The 19,287-nt window shown below is 44.8% G+C and overlaps 1 protein-coding gene across 2 annotated transcripts in view; it reads right to left on the bottom strand.

Moving 5' to 3' along the window:
* Window positions 1-9,749: 9,749 nt before the first annotated feature.
* Window positions 9,750-19,287, bottom strand: part of ST8SIA5 (ST8 alpha-N-acetyl-neuraminide alpha-2,8-sialyltransferase 5) — a 75,309-nt gene continuing 65,771 nt past the window's right edge. For both annotated transcript variants that reach the window (XM_040420158.1, XM_040420159.1), the window contains 2 exons: window positions 12,766-12,858; window positions 9,750-11,142 (listed from right to left, as the gene is read on the bottom strand). In XM_040420158.1, the coding sequence (XP_040276092.1) occupies window positions 10,680-11,142; window positions 12,766-12,858 (556 nt within the window). In that variant the 3' untranslated portion in view covers window positions 9,750-10,679. The remainder of the gene's footprint in view (window positions 11,143-12,765; window positions 12,859-19,287) is intronic.

The following is a 19,287-nucleotide window of genomic DNA, read 5'->3' as shown; positions in this document are numbered from 1 at the left end:
TTGGAGGCAGCTGCAGCCTCAGCCTCAGCCATGCACTGTTCAGAGCAGCGCTTCAGAGCGCTGCTCACTCACATCGTCAAAGGAGTTAATAGTGCGTCCCAGAGGATTGAATTGCCCATGCGCAGGATCAGGACTGGGGAGAGTTCTAGCCGCCGCCCAGCAAAGTGAATAATGATGAGCTGGGCGGGGCTTAAGAACGGCAGTTGGGAAGGCTGGCTGGGCGCATTTTCACATGAAACGCCGCCCCTTGGGCAGATTGCTGACCGGAGAAGCAGGTTATAAAACGTTATATTTCGCTCTTTATAAGGTGGACAGGGGGGATACTTATATGCTTTTAAAAGACTCTATAAGACCTGTAATGTCATATATCTAACTATATATGCTGATTTGGCCTGTCAGTGTCCCTTTAAACTTTTATTATATGCAAATTAGCCTCTAGGAGCGGGGGGGGGGGGGGGTTTTACACCTGCTCCTAGAGGCTCCGTTCGCCCACCTCATTTCCGCGCCCTTCTGTCTTGATTGACAGGGCAAGGCCAGCGTTGGTTCTCCTGCTGGCCCCGTCTGCCGTGTAAATCTCGCACCTGCGCTGTCCCGTTCAGTATTCGGCGCAGGAGCAGTGAGAAAGCCGGCCGTGTAAATATAATCTGAGCGAGGGCCAAAAAGGGCAAGGCTACTGCAGGCCCGACATGACAGGGGTTGCAGGGGAGAGCAAGGACAGAAGGGGTTAATAATTTGAAAAAGTGGTGCTAGGGCTGTGGGGGTCAGGGACTGGTCAAGCAAGGTCACATGGGCCTGTGAGGAGTTAGTAGGAGAGGGGTACGTGACATCCGGCCAAGAGACAGTTAGTCATCTGGAACAGGACCTGGGAACGGCCCACCCGCCCTCCCTCTGGTGACAAGGCTCGTGGGTGTGGGTCCTTTGTTTATATTTGTGTGGCATTTTTGTCACGGCAGCTGGCGAGGAGGAGGTCATGCATGGAATGGATTGATGTGGTAGTTGGGGAACCATTGGAGAGATGGCGCCCCCCAACAGCGAGTGGTGTAAGGGATCGATTTTGGATACTGGAAGTTATCATCCCTGAGTCGGTGTGTTGCGACTAGGGATGTCAGGGCAACCATGACCTCCTCTCCTGACAACCTGTCTGGTTTAATATGTTTAATGATGTTCATGATGTTTATAACATGTTAGTTAATAAAGAGGCTGCTATGGCAAACCTTTTTTCTATCGTCACACGGTGTCAAGCCTGATTATTTTACAGTTACATAGGCTCTCGCACTCTGCAATACCCTAGTCATGTAAATCCCTGCCCAATGGAACTTGAATAAGTTCTTCTAACTTATTGAAGTAAAGCTGTTTCCAACATTAATACAACGTCTGGACTCAATCATTTCTACAAATCCCTCAACTATTCCTCCTGTTTGCACTGCTTTGGACGACAACGCCTGGGGTTACAGGATATCCAGGTAGGAGCACCGTGACAAGTGCAAAGCCGCACCTAAAGGGACATTATAGGCTACCCTTGCCCCACTCTGGCATTCCTACACCTGGATACCACCTATCACCAACACTATCTACTTAAGAGGACTCTGTTCCCTGTTGCTGAACTGCAACTGGCATCACGACTAAACTCTTTCACTTTAAGGGACCCCTGGTAGTATCCCGTCTGTTGCACATCTAATACACACCTACTGTTGTCTAAGCAACTATAATCATTTATTTAATTTTTATTTCAATTAGCACATTTTCCTGGAGGATCACTACCTCTAAACGCGATGATGTACAGTACTTTCTTATTTCTGTCTGGTTGTTGATGTCAGATGAGGCAGCTGACATACTCCAATCATTCTAGATAGACATGCCATATATCAGTGCAGCTCCATAAGGGACCAGCAGACATGGGGGGAGGGGGGGGGGGCTGCTACTACTTTAAAGAATAATAATAAGACCGTCTACTCTCCATAAGATTGCATGGCTGACAATTACTACTAGACAGGAAATGCTATATTATTTGCTCTATCTGCTGCATATTTTGCTGTAGGCACTGGAGGTCCAGGACCTAGGGCAGCGTTCAGCAGGGGTAATTGCATTTTATTTTTAGTGATGCCACAACGGGGCGGCAATTGGGAGTGCTGAGTCTGTCCCAGAGCCAAGGTCAGCATGATCTGTATATACAGCCTTGACTAGAACCTCTCATTAGCAGCTCTGTGTAAATCCCTGCCCAATGGTGGACTTACAAATCAGACCCCACTAACTAGTATACAAGACAGACAGTTCATTACTAGGGAAAGCAGAAAAAAACGGATCCACAGTCTCAATGGCTAGTGTTGGCCATAGATTATCATTTGTTTGTATACAAGGCAGACCTACAGTATTGATGAAAAGTATACAAAGCGGACCCCAGATTACTGATGGCTAGTATACAAGACGGATCCCAGGGTATTAATGGTAAGTATACAAAGCAGACACCACATTATGATTGGCTAACAGCACAGCAGACCCAGCGGTTTTAATTGACAGTACAAATCAGCTACGCCAGTTCTACTTTACACCAGTTTGATAAATCTCCCCAAAAGTCTTCAGAACAATGGATCGATATATACAGGATACTGTCCCCGACAGGTAAATCACAATGGGACGGATTTACTATCCCTATAGATGGTGTAACCTTAGACCGGCCGTCTAGATCTATCACAGGGGTCAGGCTGGAGGATACATGCGGTGCCGGGACAGACACTGTTCTCTGACTCTGTACCAGATATTGGTCGGCTTAGCTTGAGACAGATTTTTAAGCCAAAACTTCACATCTTAGCCCCCACCCTTTCCCATGAGGCCCCCCCACTCCTTTCCTGATAAGCTCCACCTTGGAAAAAAAAAACTGGAACAACCCTTGTTGCACCTACTGTATATGTTCTAAATCTGGGACTATATGATTTATATGGACATGATCTTCCAAAACGTGACAACTAAAAACAGTATGGACCCCCAAGGGGCAGATCTGGAACATAACATTATGGCACTGTACAATTTATAGAGATCGTTCTTAATAAATGTAGTAACATTTAGTAGTAGTCTGGTGCTCGGGGACAAATAATTCCTTTCGTTAGGGTCCATTCACATGTCGGTAGTGTATTGCGGACCCGGCACCCCCATAGAACTGCCTATTCTTGTCCGCAATTGCGGACAAGAATAGAACATGTTCTATTTTTTTCGAGAGCCGTGGACCGGAAGTTCAGGCCGCGCTCCGGAAATGAGGATGCGGACAGCACACTGTGTAGAGAATGAATGGGTCCGGATTTGTTTCGCAACATTGCGGAACGGATCTGAACCCATTCTACGAAAGTGTAAATGGACCCTTAAAGGGTATGTAGACTTTTGCAACTATATTTTATTGCTTCTGAGAGTCTCCAATGCAGACTTATACATCTCCATGGTTACAGACTGCAAACAAACCCTGCATAATCTGATCATTGTGTCATGTGTTGATTCCCTCCCCAGGAGAACATTTTTTGGAGGAAGATGGCACTTGGGTTACAGGACAAGAAAACACTGGCACTTGGTGTACAGAGGAAAAACACACAGACACTTGGGGTACAGAGGAAAAACACAATGGCACTTGGTGTACAGAGGAAAAACACACAGACACTTGGGGTACAGAGGAAAAACACACTGGCACTTGGGGTACAGAGAAACAAAGAATTCACTTTGGACACCTTCCCACATAAAAATATAACTTTTAAAAGTTATATTTTATATGTGGGAAGGTGTCCAAAGTGAATTCTATGTTTATACTCCCCTCACACTGTGAATATAGTGGCTGGGTTAGTTTTTACAGAGAAACAAAACACACTGACACTTGGGGTACAGAGCAAAAACACACTGACACTTGGGGTACAGAGCAAAAACACACTGACACTTGGGATACAGACGAAAAACACACTGACACTTGGGATACAGACGAAAAACACACTGACACTTGGGGTACAGAGCAAAAACACACTGACACTTGGGGTACAGAGAAAAAACACACTGACACTTGGGGTACAGAGCAAAAACACACTGACACTTGGGGTACAGAGGAAAAACACACTGACACTTGGGATACAGACGAAAAACACACTGACACTTGGGGTACAGAGCAAAAACACACTGACACTTGGGGTACAGAGCAAAAACACACTGACATTTGGGATACAGACAAAAACCACACTGACACTTGGGATACAGACGAAAAACACACTGACACTTGGGGTACAGAGCAAAAACACATTGACGTGGGGTACAGAGCAAAAAGACACTGACATTTGGGTACAGAGTGAAACGACACTGACACTTAAGGTGAAAAAATAATGACACCCTGACACAACAATAAAACATTTTGGCATTCAGGGTTACAGAACAATGACATCAACACAAGGTGACAAAGCAATGACACCCTGATATTTCGAGTAAAGCATAATGACACACTGACGCTTGGGGTACAGGATAATGACACTGACACTTGGGGTATAGGACAATGACACTTGGGGTATAGGACAATGACACTGACACTTGGGGTATAGGACAATGACACTGACACTTGGGGTATAGGACAATGACACTGACACTTGAGGTATAGGACAATGACACTGACACTTGGGGTATAGGACAATGACACACTGACACTTGGGGTACAGGATAATGACACTGACACTTGGGGTATAGGACAATGACACTGACACTTGGGGTATAGGACAATGACACTGACACTTGGGGTATAGGACAATGACACACTGACACTTGGGGTACAGGATAATGACACTGACACTTGGGGTATAGGACAATGACACTGACACTTGGGGTATAGGACAATGACACTGACACTTGGAGTATAGGACAATGACACTGATACTTGGGGTACAGGACAATGACACACTGATACTTGGGGTAACTAGACCTTGACACTAGGGGTGAGTTCAGACACTGCAGATATCGCTATTGCCTAGCAGTTCTACAACATAAAAAAGACACAATGAGGGTTTGTATATCCTTTCCACAGGAGCGTACTGTAGGTTTTACAACCCCACTCATATGTAATAAACAGTACAGTTTTTTGCACTTTCCTCTATAAAACATAGTTGGGGGTAGAGGAAGTAACGCTAGTTATAATAACCCCTATAGCGGTCGGTGGATCCGCCGAAGCTAAGAGGCACCGGTCTAAACATAACTTCAGTGCATCCAGCGCCAGTTCTAAATGTAAACCAGCTTCCGAGCTCTCTTACATTTAGACCATTTTCTATGCCTTAAACAGGCGTAGAAAATAATGAACAAGACGGGCCTGTCCCCTTTCCCACACACACCACTCCCCCTTTTTTGGACCTGGCGTGACCGGGGAAAAGTCGCAGATTGCAGCGCTAATAACCTTTACGCCGCAATCTGCACCGGAAATACACCTAATATAGGCATATTTCTGATCGTAAATGACCCCCATACTATTTACTCAACTGTTCCATTATAATTAGTCACTTAATTTAAAGGGGGTGCCCACTTTTTGTAGAGACCGAGGGAGGTTGTCATACCCGCCCCCTTGATCTGTTGTCCTTGATGTGGTAATTGCTCCTTTTCCTCTGACCATCTATGGTCCTCCAGAAAAGACCTCCCTCTACTTCCCCAATATGCCTTAGGCCTCATGCACATGGCCGTTGTGCGACCATTCCGTGCATTGGGGACCCCAATTTGCGGTCCCCAATGCACGGGCAACATCCGTGCGGCGGCCGGAACGGATCGAGACCCATTCAACTTGAATGGGTCCGTGATCCGTCTGCACCGTAAAAAATTGAACACTCCGTAGTGATTCCATGGGGTTCTGTGCCTCCGTTCCGCACCGGAGCTCTGGGTTGCAGACCCATTCAAGTGATACAATACGGCCACGGCGGGGCAACAATCGTGTGCATGAGGCCTTAAAGAGGTTTTCCAGGATTTCTATGGGTTTTAACAGATATACTTTTCCCAATTTGGACTCTCCTGACCCATTTTCACCATGTAAACCAATCCCTTAGGTTTCTCTACATCCTGTTGTATCCAACCAAACCCATGATGCACTTCTCCTTCCTCTGCCAAAGCCCCAGCACCGCCCCCTAACATTTCCCAGCTAGTTTATTGCTCCTCCTCTCACCCAGCTAGTTACATAGACAGTTCCCTATCACTTCCCTGCCCATGGACATGCCATCACAGGAACTAAGAAAGAGCTGCATGGACATGGTCATGTGACCACAGCCCAGAACGGGAGATAGGAGCAATAAAGGGAACAGAAATACATTACAAAATTACAGCGACCTTCATAAATTATTATTTTAAGGTCTATGTACACCTTTACGGGCAAATTTTTATGATTAAATTGTATTCATTTTTTCAATTGGTCTTTATTAAAAATGTTGAGCCCCTTTCTCTGTACAGCCCTGAGATTTTCTAGTGTCATGTTCTGTGTTTTTACTGTTTACCATTAGGCAGCTCATCTCTGACCTCATAAACACTCATTATAGCTCCTATAGTTCTTATATTACTGATAAAAATGTGGCTTAAATAAGGTTTATTAGAGATAAGGTTTATTAGGTGACCGGCACAAAGTGAAAAGTGAAAGTAAGATTCGCACAGCAAAAAAATAAAATAAAACTGTTAACCCTTTGTGATGAAAAGGCTGAATATATTTTATTAAAGACCAACTGAAAAAAATAGTAAAATGCAATTATAAAAAAATGGACCCCAAAGGTGAACATAGCCTTTAAAGGAAGTTGATGCAAAATGGAAAACCCCTTTAATAGTTCCTAAAGAATATACGGTATGTCACCGGATATTGCCCATGAATCTATACAGCTGGCGGATGCACGAATCCAGAACAGATTTTCATGGGGAAAGCCGCAACCACGTGTGCCACATATACCAGCCAATCCTGAACCCCAGGAGGTGGAGGGGTAAAAGCTTAGAGGAATGTGTGGCTCCGAAGACTCCATCGTGTAGTGGTGGCGCCTGGTTATACGGATGAGTGCTGAGCTGCGGTACACCAGCATGCACCCTTCTGTATACGTCTCCATCCACTATAAAGCTGAATGGTGGCGTGCTAGGCGTTAGACCTTCACTAATCTGATACTGATGACCTATCCGTAGAATAGGTCAAAAAGATGGAACTCCCCTATAAGCCCCACCCTTGGGCCCGCCCCCAACATGTCAAATTTATATTACATTTTTTTCTCCAGGATTTTCGATATAGTTTGAGAAATTTTAGACATTGCCTTCGGGCTTCATAAAGTGACTGATCAGCCATGTCATTGTTCTGTTCAATTATTAATGTGCTCCACACTGTGAACGGTTGCTAGGGACAACAAGGCAAGGTTTCCCTTTAGACAGTTTTGAAATAGGGACATCATTTTCTTTAGTTTAGACTATGATCTAGACTGGATACAACTGTAACAGACCCTCAGCTGTGAAAGGTATTCTTAGGTTTTCAGCAGTTTTTCATTCAGTGACAGCAAAAAGAGATCTTAAACTGAAAAAAACAAAAATCGCACTATATTACAAGCTCACGCCTCTCCAGTACAGAATGAATGAGCTTTATTTACATAAAGCCAGAGAACCCCTTTAACAAATGCTTTTTGACTGCATATTTTTTTTTCACATTGAAATGGAAAACCAGGTAGAAAAAGAAAAATTATTTTACACCCAGTACCGCATTTACTATAAACAGTTCAACCATTATTCTTAAAGGGGATGTATCACTTTTTTTTTTGATTTTTTTTATATACATTGAATTTTTTTTTTTAACATACCAGGAAATAATAATAAAAAATTATAACATTTCATATTTCCCACCAATGGCCAGCAGAGGGAGCCAAAGACAAAAGGGTCTGAAGGCCAGCAACCTGAAAGAAGGCTGCATAAAAAAATAAAAACCTGTCTTGTTGCCCATAGCAACCAATCACCAGAGCTTTCATTTTTCAAGCGCGTTGTAGTAAATGGAAGCTGTGCTGTGATTCGTCGCTATGGGGAACAAAGAGTTTCATAAATTATCCCCATAGGTAAAATGGCCACCTTTGGTAAACGTGAATGAGCTCTGAACCATTCCTGAGTTTTAACACCAAATTAACATTGACTCTTTCGTTCGAATTGCCTGCTATGACATTTAAAAGACAGAAAAATGATTTCCAAAAAAACGTTTTCGAGACGACAAAGGGAAAACAAGGGGGGCAGCGGCTAATCCGCTAACCTTACATCAAGCAGAAAAGGCATAAAATGGCGTCATAGACATAGCCACAGGATATGCCACAAATGTCTTATGGTTGCAGCTTCCACCTGCGGGATCCGCACCTAGTGGGGAGATTCATCAAAACTGGTGTAAATAAAACCTGGCTTAGTTGCCCATAGCAACCAATCAGATTCCACCTTTCATTTTACAAAGGAGCTCTGAAAAATGAAAGGATCAATCTGATTGGTTGCCGTGGGCAACTAAACCACTTTTCTTTTACCCCAGTTTAGACAAATCTACCCCCTATCTCCAAAATTGAGGTCCCCAACTCCCTTTCATTTATCTCTGTTGAAACTGCATAAAAAAGGTGTCTTCGTTGCCCCTAGCAACCAATCACAGCGCAGCTTTCATTTTACATACTGCTCTTTAGAAATGAAAGCTGTGCTGGGATTGGCCGCCTCTGAGTACCAGTGACGGGAAAGGGGGAGGGGGTGTTAGACCGTTTTCACACGGTGGACTTTGATAATTTCACAATCCACCACGTATTCCACAGCAGAAACCATCGCAGTTTATGTAGCTGTTTTTTTTATTTCAATGCTAAATACTCACTTGTTGTTTAGCCCCCTGAATGGCGCCAAAACCACGAACAGACTCCCGCCGTAGTTTCACTTGGTGTCCGTGCGGAAACCACAACAAGAAAAAACACGTGGAAAGACGTGTGGAAAACCACACGTAAATAGTCTGCTGCCCACTGAAAAGAATGGGAGGCATTTCAGCGCAGGTGCCGAACGGCTTTTGGTGTGAAATCCGCGCTGAAATCCGTGGACATAGTCTAAATATGCCTCACTGGAGACCCATCACCGGGCAGAACAGGTCAAGGGGGACCCCTGTTTTGGAGATAGGTGCAGGTCCAAGACACTTACGGCCTATCCTGAGAAGAACCCTTTAAGGGGAAGCTCTGGTTTGGAGCCATTGTAAAAGTGATATTAAGGAATTGTTTTCTAAGCAATTGTCTGATAAATGATACAACTGGAGCAATTTCCTTTACGAGCGAGAGGAGGTCCTACAGTAAAGTGCGGGGAAACTCCACCCCATCATCTTACACCAGGATCGCCTTCACATGCCTCTCATTACAATGGAGAATCGCATATAATGCAATTCCCTAATACAAAATGATTTTTAAAAGAAACTCTCCAGGTCTTAGGATCCATTTATAGCTGTTGCTCCACTGATTATTGGGCTATGTTTTTCTTCTACCACACCCCCACTCATTTTCTGAGCACTCAGCACCAATGTTTCTGTCAAGGGGTTCGTCACCACCACCCGTTTCTCAAGGGGAAGTAAACCTGAGTGTTCTGTCACTGCTCGGAGCGACTTGGTCTCATAAGTTACACCCGGCATCAGATTGGGGCTCCTTGGGACCACCAGACGAAATTACTCTCAGGGCCCAAACCACTATATCATGAATAAAGTCCATTTAATTAACAACCTAAGACCTAGACCCTAGTGGCCAGTGATTGGCTCCAAAATACATTTTTCTCTTGGACCTTTGGGGCCCATTATGGCTTCATAGACTGGGCCCACCGGAGGATCCTCTGGTACTTTGGTGGGCCACTGACCCTGGACTGTATCTCCCAAGATCATGCTCTGTTTTTACAGCAGCCCACAGGCTCCAAGGCCCGGTGTGACACTGTCCGTGCTGGTTGGCGTCAGAGCGCTCAGCTTAACTCCTGCTTGAGCGACAGGGACCATCCGCTTAACAGCACATGCTCAGTCTGGCGCCAAAAATTAAAGCACAGACTGCTCAGAATTGGACGGCGGTGGAGTTTTTGGAGGACGTGACAGATCCTCTGGTACCACACCAGGGTCTGGCTTCATTAAGATACATTGCATTTTCATTTACTCTTTACTTTCCGCTTGTAGTTCCTGTCTACCTGTGCGCCAATGTGCCCAATTAGTGCCTAATAAGCGCCTACTTGGATAAGCAATAGCTTTCATGGTGAAGGCAAGAATGGACCAGCTTGACCCTAGAACATCTCCTGCTTGTGCTTCACTGGCTTCCACCCCACCATAACCTTTCCGTGACCAATTGACACCTAAAAAGCAGTAAAAAAACAGGAATGCTATGGTCCCGACGAGGACGCCAACTGTTCCTGTCCTCCTGCAGACTCCGGAGTGGATGGTGGGTTAGTGGTCGATGCTGGTAGATGCACTGCGTGTGCTAATTCTTCTAGTGTGCTTTGCGGAATTGTAGCTGTCAAACCAGTGTTGATGAAAATGCAATTTTTTCAAATATTTTTGGCTTAACCCCTGCTCCCCCTTTGACAATATCTAATTTCTCGAAGTGGCTCTGGCAACCGCCAGCTGCTTTGGAGGCATCGTCCTATGTAGTCTGCTCGAAGCATTATTGCATAATTTCAGTTGAAGCATCCAACACGCACGTGGTATACATGGACGAAGCTTCTTAGAAGCAGGTACCGGTATGGACACGGAGAATACCCTTACTATGCAAGTGGATAAAGTTAAAGATTTCCGAAGGCATAGCGTGGAAGCCTGGTCGAGGTTTGACATTGTCATAGTAATGATGAGTAATGAAGATCCCTGACGGGTTCATGGGGAAGCCCCAAAAGCCGTAGAGGTGGACCTCATCGCACAGTTCCAGGGCGGCCGTTACTAGGATCAAGCCGCTGCTGATGCGTTTGGCCCTCACGCCTTGGAGAAGCCAAAACCGGGAGACGTTGATGAGATACTGAGGGTGGAAATAATACACGGATTGCTGGGACGCGAAATCGTCGAGGACGTACTTTACCCGGATGGAGACGTCGGTGTTTCGGGTGTTGTAGAAGGCCGGGAGGAGGATGGAAGCGTTTTCATAACCCTGTAACACGTCGTAGAAAGGTTTCCGCCATTTCTCCAACTTCTGGAATCTATCGATGAAGAACATACATGATCAAGGGGTGGTATAGAATGATTATATTTGGAGGGTGCAAACCCAGTCTGACCTAGTCACAGCTGATGGGCTTGTTGCAATGTATCAGTTTAGGCACTTACCGCAGCAGAATAAATTTCACTCTTGTCCTGGACTCCAAACTAATGTATCTATGTAGCAGATTAGGAAGAATGTCTCCACTAAATAATACTAAATAATATCTTAAAGAGTCACCATACTTTTACACAGTTTCATTTAATAGAGAATGGTGTAAGTAGCAAAATCTGCCTGCAACCCCCTGAAAAAAAACCTGTAAAGTCAAGGCCACTAGGGGGCTCACTTCCACCTAATTTGCAGTCCACTGCCTGTCAGGCAAGATCCATCCCTGGTAATAGAGACTCTGAAGACGGCTGAAAGGAAGTGGGGGCGTGTTAGAGCTAGCTGAGATCCTGAAACTGATAAAACTGCTTCTAAACTGCTTCTGAATTCACAGGAGAGTCCTGCCTTCCTGTAAGTGTGATTGCCTCCCTCCTTATCTGTTCTGTGAGCTCCGGAGCTTAAAAAAAACATAGTGGGAAGTAAAGAAAAGGATGTCACAGCAGTACAGTGCTTCAGATTACACAGAAGGAAGACACCTCCTGCTTCTGAGAGAAATACATCTAGCTGTGCAACAGAAAAGGGGAATAATTAGGCTGAAAAATACATTTGGGAAGGTTAAAAAAGACCTAATCCTTCACAGTTATGATTGTACTGAGAAGCCATAGCCATTATACAAACTTTTTTGAAAACTCAGCTTTAAAATCTTTCTTCTGGATTCATGAGTAATCCGACATGTATGAGAACGGTGGTGTACAGAGCCCTATAAACCTCTATGGTCACTATGTTATGGCTCTGTACAACTTGGACAGAAGACCTTAACCCACTGATACATTGTAACAAACCGTTTGCTGTACGTGCAGGACTGAGGTTTCATACTCTGAACGTGAGCAAGAGTGTTTCTGTTCATTGACGGTAAGCAGAGATCTTGACAAATTGAAACAAATTACATTAGGAAATTGTGGGTAGCTTTTCGTTATAATTCACACTTTAAATCTATATTTGTGGGGAATAAAACTAGGGATTTAATCTGGGCAGGCACCGGAGGAGGTAGTCACCCCACACCCTCGCATAGGACATAAGAGAAGGTACATGGCACCAAGAAAATACAAAAGGGTGACAAAAGAGGGTTCTCTCTAGGTTACTCTGTAGGCAGAAAGGGATAAAACAAACTCAAACAACATTTTTGTTGGTAAATTCAGGACATTTAAGACCCGCCCCCAAGCACCTCTCAAACATATATGGGCGTGGTTTACATTAGCACATCCCCTTTTAGGGTTGGGACCAGCTGAATTTACAAGGACTTTCTTTGAAAATTCAAGACTGTTGCCCACTCTTGACATAATATAATATCGATGTGACTCTGACGACATCCAGAATACCCCAATCCATTGAGACAGTAGGCAAGGAGGAGACAGTGAAGCCTCTTTCGGCTGATGTAGGTTTGTATTTGGCATATTCACTGCACCGGTCAGCTCCCCTTTTTTCTGAAAGCGCCACACCTCGCCCCGATCACGTGACTGACCTCTCTGTTATAATACTTGGATTGATTGTCACCACGTCTGTCTTCATACCAACATCCGCCATGTATTTATTAGATATGGGAGGAAGATTGCATCTGAAAAACAGAGACAAAGTACAATGGTCAAACAATGGGGGGTCAGTATACAATAAAGTACAGGGGGCCTCCTGAATTACTGGTCACTAGACTCTAGATAACTGGGGTTAGAGTAGCCAACCAGCAGAGTGCCCCCAATAAACAATACTACCAGCAGTGTCCTAATAAACAATTCTACCTGCAGAGTGCCCCCAATAAACAATTCTACCTGCAGAGTGCTACCAATAAACAATTCTACCAGCAGTGTCCTAATAAACAATACTACCTGCAGAGTGCCCCCAATAAACAATTCTACCTGCAGTGTGCCCCAATAAGCAATACTACCTGCAGTGTGCCCCAATAAGCAATACTACCTGCAGAGTGCCCCCAATAAACAATACTACCTGCAGAGTGCCCCCAATAAACAATACTACCTGCAGAGTGCCCCCAATAAACAATTCTACCTGCAGTGTGCCCCAATAAGCAATACTACCTGCAGTGTGCCCCAATAAGCAATACTACCTGCAGAGTGCCCCCAATAAACAATACTACCTGCAGAGTGCCCCCAATAAACAATACTACCTGCAGAGTGCCCCCAATAAACAATACTACCTGCAGTGTGCCCCCAATAAACAATACTACCTGCAGTGTGCCCCCAATAAACAATACTACATGCAGAGTGCCCCCAATAAACAATACTACATGCAGAGTGCCCCCAATATACAATACTACCTGCAGAGTGTCCCAATAAACAATACTACCTGCAGAGTGCCGCCAATAAACAATACTACCTGCAGAGTGCCCCAATAAACAATACTACCTGCAGTGTGCCCCCAATAAACAATACTACCTGCAGAGTGCCCCCAATAAACAATACTACCTGCAGAGTGCCCCCAATAAACAATACTACCTGCAGAGTGCCCGAATAAACAATACTACCTGCAGAGTGTCCCAATAAACAATACTACCTGCAGAGTGCCCCCAATAAACAATACTACCTGCAGAGTGCTCCAATAAACAATACTACCTGCAGAGTGCCGCCAATAAACAATACTACCTGCAGAGTGCCGCCAATAAACAATACTACCTGCAGTGTGCCCCCAATAAACAATTCTACCTGCAGTGTGCCCCCAATAAACAATACTACCTGCAGAGTGCCCCCAATAAACAATACTACCTGCAGAGTGCCCCCAATAAACAATACTACATGCAGAGTGCCCCCAATATACAATACTACCTGCAGAGTGCCCCCAATAAACAATACTACCTGCAGAGTGCCCCAATAAACAATTCTACCAGCACTGTCCTAATAAACAATACTACATGCAGAGTGCCCCCAATACCCAATACCTCCTGCAGAGTGCCCCCAAAAAACAATACTACCTCTAGAGTACCCCAATATACAATACTACCTGCAGAGTGCCCCCAATAAACAATACTACCTGCAGAGTGGCCGAATAAATAAAACTACCAGCAGAGTGCCCCCAATAAATAATATTACCAGCAGAGTGCCCCTAATAAATAATATTACCAGAAGAGTGCCCCCAATAAATAATACTACAAGCAGAGTGCCCCAATAAATAATACTACCAGCAGAGTGCCACCAATAAACAATACTACCAGCAGAGTGCCACCAATAAACAATACCACCTGCAGAGTGCCCCAATATACAGTACTACCAGAGAGAGCCCCCAATAAACAATAATACCTGTAGAGTACCCCAATAAACAATACTACCAGCAGAGTGCTGCCAATAAACAATACTATCTGCAGAGTGCCTCAATAAGCAATACTACCTGCGGAGTGTCCCCAACAAACAATACTACCTGCAGAGTGCCCCCAATAAACAACACTATCAGTAGAGTGCCCCCTATAAACAGTACTACCAGAGAGTGAGAAAGAAAGTACTACCTGCAGAATGTCCTAATAAACAATACTACCTGCACAGTGCTCCCAATAAATAATTCTACCATTAGAGTGCCCCAAATAGACAACACTCTCATGCGGTCTTGGAATTTAATAACATGTTAGCTGCCTCCAATCGCCACTAGAGGGCGCTCACTATATACATTTTGCAGAGATTCGCCTGCTCTGGGCGGCTCAGTGCATTCTTCTTCATTATATAAAGTGTTACAAAGTGATCGGTATTGGGGCACCTCCAGTGCTCCCTGCTCATATGACCGCAGGGAATGGGAACGCCATTGCTCCAGCTGCACCCAGATCATTTCAGACTGCGACAACTTTCTCATTATACATGACTGTATTCCTCGTATTGTGGTAGCACCACCAAGAGGAGAAAATGAAAAATGATGATGCCCCTCCGCCAACACATACTGTACAACAAAATGAAAAGTGTATAAAAAAATAATATGAAAAAATACTAAATATTAAGGGAAGAAAATAGTCCAGTCATGAAAAGGTTAACATTGCTGTCATCTTCACGGCTCACTTCAGCACATCAGTCCAAAATGTCCATTTTTACAATCCGTTCCTTTTAATTCAGGTGACTGCAGAGGATGTCGTTGGTACCGGACAACAGATGGCGCCAGAGAGGTTGCTAGCGGAGCTCTCTGTTCAGCAGAAGGCAATTCAATACCATGAGGACAAAACGCATTTAACGCATTCCTTCCTTTATAAATCCGCACATTCTAGAAATACCCATCCTGACAGAAAGCCCAGCATTGTCCTTGCGGTGGCCTTGGCTGTGCGGCTACTGACTGCTGATAAATTAGCAAAAGCGGCGGCGGCGGCAGGCGGTGCTCAGTGCATTAAAACCAAGGTCAGGATGAAAAACAATGCAGCAGATAGCATTAGAAAAAGCTGCTGCTTTGACAAAATCTTTGGTCCTGTGATAAGACAGAATGGACCAGAACAGGGGTCCTGGGTGTCGGACCCCCACCAATCAGATACTGATGACCTATCCAGAGGATAAAATCTCGGGAAAACCCTTTTAAAGCTGTCAGATAATTTGAGGTGCTGCCTAATGAGTACATGGAACTCTTGATTGGTACTTCAGAGAAGGGCTCACGACCGTATGTATTTTGCGTTCTGCATAAAACGGATCCGCAAAAAATACGGATTATATACATGTGCATTCTGTATTTTGCAGAACGGAACAGCTGGCCCCTAATAGAACAGTCCTATCCTTGTCCATAAGAACACAATAATAGGGCATGTTCTATTTTTTTGCGCAACGGACATACAGAAACGGAACGCACACGGAGTAACTCCGTTTTAATTTTTTTTGCGGACCCATTGAAATGAATGAACGCAAAAAGAACAGAACGGACATGAAAAGAAAATACGTTCGTGTGCATGAGCCCTAATGCTCTGAATGAGAGAGAGGTGCTTCATTCAGTGCTTCTGCACAGAACAGTTCACACAGCTGCTAAAGAGATCGTACTTAAAGGGGTTGTCCGGGCTTTTTCATATTGATGACCTATATCAGATCGGCGGGGGTCCGACACCACCGCCGATCAGCTGTATGAGGAGATGCGCCGTCTCCCTTCTGGGACAGGGCAGGAAGAGAGACGGGAGATGGTACATGCACACTGATCGGACCCCCGCCGATCTGATATTGATGACCTATCCTGAGGATAGGTCATCAATATTAAAAAGCCCGGACAACCTTGGGGGCACTTTATTTGATAAAGACTAATGATGAGCAGTTTTTATAATCGGCGGCCTGTGAGTCATCCCTTCTCCTCCAACAATGCTCAAGTCTGCTACCAATACCCATCGATAAGACAAGCCGTCCATCTCATGTGCTACACTCTATACTTTTGCTGGTAGCAAGGAGTGTCCAAACAGGGGACCCACTATTCTATATTAAAGGAGTTTTCCGAGATTTTCATGCTGATAGGCTATCCTCAGGATAAGTCATCAGTATCTGATCGGTGGGGGGTCCAACTTCAGATGTTTGAAGAGGCAGTGAGCATCTCAGCCTCTTCCCACACAAGTGACGTCACATTCATCGGTCACATGACCTAGGTGCAGCTCAGTTCTATTCAAGTGAATTGGCCTGAGCTGCGATACCAAGCAGAGCCTCTATACAATGGACGGCGCTGTGCTTTGCAAGAACTGAGAGGAGGTCTCATCGCTCACTGGGGCAAGGCGTCCTCCTCAGACTGCTGATCCGACATCCAGGACCCTCGACGATCTGATATTGATGACCTAGCCTGGGGTCATCATCAATGTTTGAATCTCGGTAAACCCCTTTAAAGAGGTTGTCCAGCTCAGAAAATCCATCTTCATACACCCTATTAGGGAATTCTTAGTTAACAGAGGGGTGGGGGGGGGGGTTCTCTGTTCATGATCCTTATCTCTCGGCCAGATTTAGGAGCAGCTACAGAGCATCTCTCTCTCACTCTCTCTCTCTGGAGGTCCTGCCCTGTCCTGCATTACGCAGACAATCCACTGATTTGAATGGACACTGTGTAATGCTTAATCTCCCCAGGGGTGGCGCTGTGGGGAAACTGAACACTTCCTGCCAGGTTTCTTCACAGATTGCAGCCGATCGCTGGAGGTCTCAGCAGGGAGATACTTCCCGATCACTGTATTGTCAAATGAATTTTCTCACAACTAGGGATTGTCCAAAGAGGAGAACCACTTTAACCAAGAATGCATTAACGAGACAGTGGACAATGGCTTCTTTGTCCTCCACAATGTGCATTCATAATCTTGTTATGTAACCGTTTATTACACGTAATGTAACAATATCAAAAGAAAAGAGGCGCTCACTGGAATACAACTCGGCCTGCTATACCACCTAGCTACTCAATAAAATTTATAATAAATGGCCGGTTTAGTTACAATAATATATCCGCATTTATTAATAAATACATATAAAATACCACATTCTATGCATAAACACAATAACCAATTAAAATAAAATAAACAAAAAATAATAAAAAATAATGTATAGTCACGGTCCCTCTATAGACATATAGTCGCTGTCGCTGCATTCAGTGATAGTTGGTACGTACGTGGCTGTATTTCAGTTCTCTTGTTACCCTTCCCTATAATGCCATTACATTTTCAACCACTGAGGAAGAAACCCGTGCGATTTCGAAACGCATCTGGTAATTGAAACCACAGCGGTATACACGGAGGGCGAATCTTCACCTTGAAACTTCGCAATTAAAGATCAATGTCAGCGTTACAAAGTGACAAGCCAGCGTGCGCCAGAGAACAGTGACGGCACTAGCGCACATGCAGGAAGGATATATTATTGTAACTAAACTGCCCATTTATTATCCTTTACATGTAATGTGCCTGGTTCACCAGCAGGTGGCAGCGAACTATCCTTAGAGAGAATGGAACTTACCATTCCATTCTTCCCCCTTTGGGCAGAAGTGGGCCAGTCTTACTGGCTACCAGAAGGAAGTAGGGGAAGTTCTGGTTTGTGCTGGTTGAGACTCCATGTTGGAGCTGCAAGGATTCTAACCTATTCCTTGGCTGAAGATAAGTCCGTCTAAGAAGTGAAGTGCAGCATAAAGAAGGAATCTAAATTACTGAGCTAGCTTGTCAGTACAGCAGAGGGAAAGAGACAAAGCAGAGTTGAGTTTGCTGGAACCAAGACAAAGCCTGAAAACTGTTTGGAGAAATGCTTGTTCAAGTAAGGCCTCATGCACATGACCGTGGTGTGTTTTGCGGTCCACAAATTGCGGATCCGCAAAACACAGATGGCGTCCGTGCGCGTTCCGCAATTTGCGGAACGGCACGGGCAGCCTTTAATATAAATGCCTATTCTTGTCCGCAAAGCGCGTACAAGAATAGGACATGTTCTATTTTTTTAGCGGGGCCACAGAACGGGGCAACGGATGCGGACAGCATACGGAGTGTTGTCCTCATCTTTTGCAGCCCCGTTGAAGTGAATGGGTCCGCATCCGAGCTGCCAAAACGGCGGCTCGAATCCGGACCAAAACAACGGCCGTGTGCATCTGCAAGACGGTCGTGCAGAGGTCAGCTACCTCCAAAGACACCTCCTAGTGAAAACCCTAACCAAAATCCTGACTGACTACCAGTATGAACAGACCCCAAAGGTAGGTGAGTTCATACGCAGAAATACCTAGAGTCCTATCTAGCCCTATAGGACCCTAGTACTAATGGCAGGGACAAGACTACCTGTTCCTTCAAAAGGAAGGACAAACAGGAGTCTTCTACAGGCCTAATACAAACAATAAGGAAAAGGAACACACATAACCCAAACAAAATACAAAAGGGAAAGGAAAGACTTAACTTCAAAGATGCTATGGAAGCACCAGGAACTCAGCCGAGATCCAACCACAAACTATCCACAGGCACAGAAGCTATAAACCGCACAGCATTGTGGGAGAAGCAACTATAAATAAGGAAGGTTAAATGACCACATTAGCAACACCTGGAGGGAAGGGGTGTGGCCATTACCAGAAACAACACAGACGCCTATTGATCCACAAGGAAAACCTG

The sequence above is a fragment of the Bufo bufo genome, chromosome 2 (assembly GCF_905171765.1).
Source record: "Bufo bufo chromosome 2, aBufBuf1.1, whole genome shotgun sequence".
Taxonomy (NCBI): Eukaryota; Metazoa; Chordata; class Amphibia; order Anura; family Bufonidae; genus Bufo; species Bufo bufo.
This window is presented reverse-complemented; position numbering and strand designations above follow the sequence as displayed.